Source organism: Nannospalax galili, unplaced genomic scaffold (genome assembly GCF_000622305.1).
Source record: "Nannospalax galili isolate Female #2095 unplaced genomic scaffold, S.galili_v1.0 scaffold86, whole genome shotgun sequence".
Classification (NCBI taxonomy): Eukaryota; Metazoa; Chordata; class Mammalia; order Rodentia; family Spalacidae; genus Nannospalax; species Nannospalax galili.
The window spans coordinates 808,600-815,757 of NW_008354174.1; the positions used below are offsets into that span (position 1 = coordinate 808,600).

Sequence of the window (7,158 nt, forward strand, 5' to 3'; positions counted from 1 at the left end):
AGATTCAAAGTTACGTTTTCTTTCTTCTAGTCTTTCTTTTAGTTTATCTAGAGTCTGAGTTACCACTCCTGTTTGGTCTGTATAGAAACAGCATTCTTCCCTCAGGGCTGCACATAACCCTCCTTGCTTTAGGAACAGCAAGTCTAGTCCCCTTCTATTCTGCAGCATTACCTCAGAGAGAGAAGTCAGGGAGTCTTTTAGGGTTCTTATGGACTCCTCTAAGGCTATTAGATCCTGGTTCATGGCTTCATGAAGGAGCATAAACTGGTCCGAGCGAACTAAGGCAGTTGCCCCTGTCCCGATTCCCGCTGCTATTCCCCCAGCTCCCAATAATATAGCTAAGGTTATGCTCACAGGCTCTCGCTTGAATCTGACAGGGGTAGGTGTCTCTTCATAATGTTGTAATACATAGCTGTCTTCATGCCAATAAATTCTGGGCCATAACTGTACCAGGACACAAAAATCTCGGGTTAGATTTAGAACAGCGAGAGAGACACAAGGAGTCAGTCCCGTGCTGCATGCCCAGTAGGTGCCATTAGGGGGCACTAGGTATGCGTTGGCCTGGAGGGAAAGGGAGGAGTTATTCTTAAGGCAATGTTTAAATCCAGTGGGCACCTTTCCGATGCAGGTGCCTGTCGAGGTAACCTGAGTCAGGGTGAGCGTGTGGGTGGAAGAGGTGCAGGCGAGGGGGGCAGCGGAGTTCGCGGGTAGTACTGAGAAGTTTCCCTGAACGGCTATGCCCTCATAGTAAGGGGGGCTCGGGTTCAAACAGAGCCAGCAATTCTTAGATTTATTTGGCTCCGAGTGATTTAATGCCTGGAATGCTCCCCTGACGAGGTTTAGGAGTCTTTCACCTGTTCCAGGATAGGTGGGTGGGGCTTCAGTCAGACCTGAAACTACTACGGGGTCAGGGGTGCCTGCTGGTATGGGAGGTGCAGGGGGAGGAAGTGGGAGGTCCTTGGTTAGAACTGGATTGGGACCTATAGCCACCGCAGGTGGGGGAGACATCTTTCTCTTAATTGTGAAAAGGAGGCCGTCATCTCCCCTTTCCTTGTATAGTCTGATTCCCCAAGTAAATCCTTTGTCCCAATTTAGGGTTGACTTTTTACCTTGTGGGGTGAAATCTACGCGAAGGGGGTGGCACCATGCATGTTCACAGGCCTGTTTATGAATAGTTTTCCAATCCTCAAAAGTCCCATGAGAATAATTTGCTTTTACAGTGATATAGTCCCATGATGAGGACGGACCCCACCAAGCGTCTCCAGTGGTTTCACATCCCCAGTTTTTGCAGAAAAAATCCCCCCTCCCCCACACTTAGGATTTAAAGATACAGCCCTGTGAAAGCCTGGGCAGACATAAAAGGTTAAGGTACGCAACATGGCCCGGTGTTCAGGAGGCCCACATCCTCCCCATGGGTCCAGTCCCAGTCTCCCGGGAGGACTCGCCACTTTGGGTACCGTTACAGTGTCATGGGTTCCTTCTAAGTCCCAAGGCTCTGGTACCCCTAAAGCTAGCTTGCACAAATCTGGATATAATGTGGGCCACCAAGTATCTTTTGGTGCTGTCTTACGGACTTCAAATACCACAATGCCCATTTGATTGACTACTTGCCAGGTGGTTGGCACAGCTCTATGGGGGCTCTCATTACTGTGAGCAAACCCACAAGTAAATAGATGTACCCAGAGTCTTTGACCAGTCTTATCTTTAGGGGGTTGGTAGTCCGCACCAGCTGCCATTGTCCTTGTCCTTCTCTGGGGGGTTCCTGGTGAGCCGGATCGGCTGCCTTAACGTGGGAGGCGTGGACCCAGGCTGCAACCCCGTCGACCTTGAGAGCTGTGGGTGTGGTGAGGAGGACAGTGTATGGTCCTTTCCAGCGTGGTTCTAGGCTCCAAGTCTGATGCCTCCGGACCCAGACAGCGTCCCCGGGCTGGAAGGGGTGGGGTGCAATAGGAGTGTCAATAGCATCCTGATAGGCTGCAGCTAGGGGCTTCCAGATCTCCTGGTGAGCCAGCTGGAGTGCCTTCAGGTGAGCAAAGAGGGAAGGTGAATCAACAAAGTTAGAGATATCCGGGTCTAAGAAGGAAACTGCAGGGGGAGGGGTCCCATACAGGATTTCAAACGGAGTTAACCCACTGGGCCCAGGAGTGTTCCTGGCCCGGTATAATGCCAAAGGCAGCAGAGTAACCCAGTCTTTAGTGCCAGTTGCCAGCGAGAATTTAGTTAGAGCCTCCTTAATGGTTCTATTCATTCGCTCTACCTGACCTGAGCTCTGGGGCCGGTAGGCACAATGTAACTTCCAATCAATCCCCAGTAACCTGGCCACCTTCTGACTTACCTGGGAGACAAAGGCTGGTCCGTTATCTGACCCTATTACCTGTGGCATCCCAAATCGGGGAAAGATGTCATCTAATAGCTTCTTGGATACCACCCTTGCAGTTTCTTGCTTGGTCGGGTAGGCTTCTGGCCATCCTGAAAAAGTGTCAATGAAAACTAACAAATATTTATAGCCATACATTCCTGGTTTAACCTCAGTAAAGTCCACTTCCCAGTGGACTCCTGGCCTGTGGCCTCTTTGTCTGACTCCTCCTGAAGCTTTATTTTTGCCCCAGTTTACCTGGGCACAGGCCTTACAGTTCTTAACAATTCTTTGTAGGATGGCATCTTTGTTTAGCAGATAGAGGATTGTTTCTTCCCTCTCAATCAGTTTTCTCATCTTGTTCACTCCCAAGTGGGTCCATTTGTGGAGCTCGTCCAGGAGCTCTTCCACCGATCGCTGAGGCAAGACGGTTTTTCCTTGGTACTCCCAGTAGCCAGTCTCTGGGTTGTTGAAAGCCCCAATTTTCTCGAGTAACTCTCTGTCCTCTGGGGTGTAGTCTCTGATGGCTTCCCGTCTCTGGCGTTCAGGGTCCATTTGCATAGTCAGAACCTGACTCTTGGAGGCAATGTCCTTGGCCGTCTGGTCGGCTAGGCGGTTTCCCCTTGCCTCTGGGTGATTTCCTTTCTGGTGGCCTGGACAGTGCATTATGCTGAGCTCTTTTGGTAAAAACAAAGCCTCTAGTAGTGCCAGGATTTCTGCTTTGTTCTTTATTTCCTTCCCTCCTGATGTGAGAAGCCCCCTTCTTTTGTAAATTTCTCCGTGGATGTGTGCGGTGGCGAAGGCGTACCGGCTGTCCGTGTACACATTTAGCTTCTTACCTTCTGCCAGCCGCAGGGCCTGTGTCAGAGCTATCAGCTCGGCCTTCTATGCGGACGTTCCTTCTGGTAAGGGCTCGGCCCATATTACCTTGCTGTCTGAGGTGACTGCGGCTCCAGCCCGGCGTTGTCCCCCTTCAAGGAAGCTGCTCCCGTCTGTATACCAAGTGTGATCTGCCTTCTCCAGTGGCTTATCGCTCAGGTCTGGTCGGGTGCCGAAAACCTCAGCCAGGACCCGATGACAGTCATGGTCGCCCTGCGAGTCGGGTTCTTCTGTGCTGGGTAGCAGGGTCGCAGGATTGAGAGCGACGGGGGATCCAAACTGGATGCGGTCAGAGTCCAAGAGCAGAGCCTGGTAATGAGTCATCCGGGCATTCGAGAGCCACCGATCCGGGGGCTGTCTGATGAGAGACTCAAGAGCATGGGGGGCCCGAACGCAAAGAGGCTGACCCAAAGTTAATTTAAAGGCATCTTTGACCAGGACTGCCAGGGCTGCCACCATTCTCAGACAAGGGGGCCAGCCGGCAGCCACTGGGTCTAGTTTCTTTGACAAATAAGCCACAGGGCATCTCCACGGCCCCAGTTTTTGAGTCAGGACCCCCTTTGCGTACCCCAGCTTTTTATCCACGTACAGGTCAAACGCTCCTTTAGAATCAGTAATCTTGGCCCCCTTATTTTCAAAATAGATGTGTGCTCCAAACTTGGTTAGTAAGTCCCGTCCTAGCAGGGGGTAGGGGCAGTCTGGTACATGCAAGAAGGTATGAGTCACCGTTCCTGAAGCAAGCTGAACCTCCCTGTTTGTGGTCCAGCGGTAGCGCTTGGCCCCAGTAGCTCCTTCTACCCATGTTGTTTTCTTACTAAGCGGGCCAGTCGTCTGGGTGAGGACAGAATGTTGTGCCCCAGTGTCCACCATAAAAGTGACTGGTTCTCCCCCCACTCGGAGAGTTACCCTGGGCTCAGGTGGGGGGTCCTGGCCCCGACCCCCCTAATCAAGTTGGAGGATCTTGGTTCCGCTCTCGTTGGGTTTTTCTCGTCTCTTGGGGTTCTTGGGGCAATCCCTTGCCCAATGTCCCTTTTCCCAGCAGTAAGCACATTGGTCTCTCCCTAGATGGCCGCCTCGCCTGCCACCCCTATACCTCTTTTTCTCTTGCCCTACTACGGTGGCCAGGATTCTACTTAGCTCTTTGGTTCGTTCCCTTTTATTTCGTTCTTCCTTTTCTTCTTGGGTTTTTCTTTTATTATAGATCCTGTCTGCCTCCTTTACCAAATCTCTGAGGCCTTGTCCCTGCAGGTTCTCCAACCTCTGCAGTTTGCTCCGAATATCGGGGGCAGACTGCCAAATAAAGGACATAGACACACTCACTTCTTGTTCTGGACTGTCTGGATCAAACGGAGTGTATCTCCTATAGGCCTCTTTGAGCCTCTCCAAAAAGACAGTTGGAGGCTCATCCGCTCCTTGCATAACTGATCTTACCTTAGCCAAATTGGTGGGGCGCTTTCCTGCCCCCTGGAGGCCCGTTACAAGCAACTGACGATAAAGACGTAGGTGTCCCCTACCTTCAGCTGAATTGAAATCCCATGCAGGTCTGTTAAGAGGGAAGGCCATATCTATTTCATTCGGCAGCTGCGTGGGTCTCCCGTCTTGGCCCGGCACATGCTTCCGGGCCTCCAAGAATACTCTCTGTCTCTCTTCTGTGGTCAGGAGAACCTGTAAGAGCTGCTGGCAATCATCCCAGGTGGGCTGATGAGTCAGAAGAATTGACTCTATTAGGGCCGTCAGAGCCTGCGGGTCCTCAGAAAAAGAGGGATTATGGGTTTTCCAGTTATATAAATCTGAGGCAGAAAAAGGCCAATATTGGTACTGATTTTCCTCCCCTCCCACCAAACGAAGGGGAAAGAGATGGGCGGGATCTGAGTGCCCTCGGCGGCCTCGCAAGCGTCCCGCAATGGGGGAGGGAGCTGCTTCTGGATGCCCCTCCTCCTGTGAGCCGATCTCTGGAGCTGCAGCGGCGGCTTGCAGGGGAGGATGGAATGGAGAGGGAATCTCGTTCATAAGGTCCATGGGTCCGTCTTCATCTGGAGGCAGAACTGGCTTAGGCTTTACTACCACTGGCAATAAGCTGGAAGAGCCAGGAGTAAGAGGAGCAGAGGGGGTCACCCCCGGCCTAGTTAGAAAGGGGGTCACCCATGGTGGGGGGTCGAGTGACAGATTTTCCCAGGTTATGATGTAGGCCACCTGGTCAGGATGACCGGCTGGTCCTTCTGAAAATACCTTGGCTTTGACCTGTAAAATGACATCTGAATCAAAAGTCCCATCTCGTGGCCACCCAACGTTGAAGGATGGCCATTCTGAGGAGCAGAGCGTTATCCACTGGTTCTTCTTGATCTCCAGCGACTGGTTGTGGGCTCTGCTTCTAACTTCTCTCCAGTGATCTATAGTCAGACTTAATGGGGTGGTTAGTTGTTGTCCCATTTTAAAATTATCAAGAAAGAGTATGAGGCAGGCAAGGTGAGAGAGAGAGAGAAAGAGAGAGAGAATCCTGCTGTCAGGAGTCGCTGGGCACGGTTCTGCAAGAAAAACAAAAAGGCGGAGTTGGGGGAGGAGATGGTTAGTGACACGTGTCCCTCACTTAGATGTGGTGCACCGAGACCAAAAAGAAAAACAAACAAAACTCTAGCGCCTGAAGCTGTTAGGGCGCTGTCGCGACTAAAAAGGAATGAGAGCTCGTTACACAAACAAAAACATAAAATCCAGATGCCTAGGGCTGAGGGCAGCGCTTTACAAATGGGGGGATCTTTCACCCCCCACATCGTTTTATAAATGGGGGGATCTCTCACCCCCCACACACACACAAATGAGAGGATCTTTCACCCCCCACACAAAGAGGCTCACACACCAGTCAGGCGGCGAGACGATTTCTCATCTCTCACCCTCATACGAAACTGGCTTCCCTCCTCTCTCTCCCAGGGAGGAGGGTGGCAAGCGGACTTCACGTCCCTTGCCCAAATGTGAGCCCCCAGTCCCCGAGGCGTCCCTCGGGGTGGCAGGCAGAGCTCTAGGATCGTCACCCTGCTCCTGCACTGCCCAAACAAAGGGATCCCCAGCAGAAACCAAAAACCAAACGCTGCGCGATTCAGCCCCAAACAGACTAAGCTTGTTTACACATAAACAAACACACACACAGCCGGCCACTTACCTCCCCGAAGGGACGGGAGTTGTCCCGGTGGTTTCGACTCTCTGATCTCGGTGGAACCTCCAAATGTAAGAGTGAAACCACGGAGGACAAGTCACGGCCTTTGGGTTGCAACAGCAAGAGGTTTATTCAGGACACAGGTACCTGTGGGCACAAAGTCTCCTCGGAGGACTTGCGCGCCCCAGGTTGAGTTCAGGGGGTTTTTATAAGGCAGAAGCAGGGTACAGAAGCAGAAACGCGGTTATTGGTTAATTTCAAACACACATAGTAATTTTACCAGTAATTTCAAAGGTATGCAGGGGTATGGGGTAAGGTCCGGGGCTGAGGGGAAATAGGATTGCTAAATGGGAGGTGACCTCAGAAGCACAGACGTTTTCTAAAGATTTCCTGGTATCGGGCCCCCAGGGTGGTCAGGAGTTCTGTCTGTAAAACTTGTTTATGGCTTAATCTGTGAAGCTTGACCGGAGCCTGCCTGTCCTGCAGCCTTTTGATAAGGCTGGTTCTGGTTTTTGTTAAGTTTTAACAAGTGGGCTGTGGGCCCCTGAGCACTCATGGCGCCTAGTTTCTTTTTATTTTCTCAGTGGTCGTTGTTGTCGTGGTGTTCGTCCATCTGTTCCCCCCCCCACGCCCGTCTTAAGACTGAGGTACTCCTGGAGTTTTCCACTGGGCATTCCGCTTCTGACTCCATTCCTGGTGTTTATGAGAATTGGGGACGCCCACTCCTAAACACCAGACCCCATTTGGGTGGATCCGAACCCTCTGAGAGGCTGGA

The 7,158-nt window shown here is 51.8% G+C and overlaps 1 protein-coding gene across 1 annotated transcript; it reads right to left on the reverse strand.

Annotated features, from left to right (window-relative positions):
* Positions 1–2,406: 2,406 nt before the first annotated feature.
* On the reverse strand, positions 2,407–6,577 carry LOC108491698. Its single transcript, XM_029555062.1, is given in 3 exon segments — positions 2,407–2,469; positions 2,615–3,214; positions 3,284–6,577. Coding segments are annotated over 3 exon segments (3,045 nt in total). The 5' UTR covers positions 5,666–6,577.
* Between the last annotated feature and the right edge of the window lie 581 nt (positions 6,578–7,158).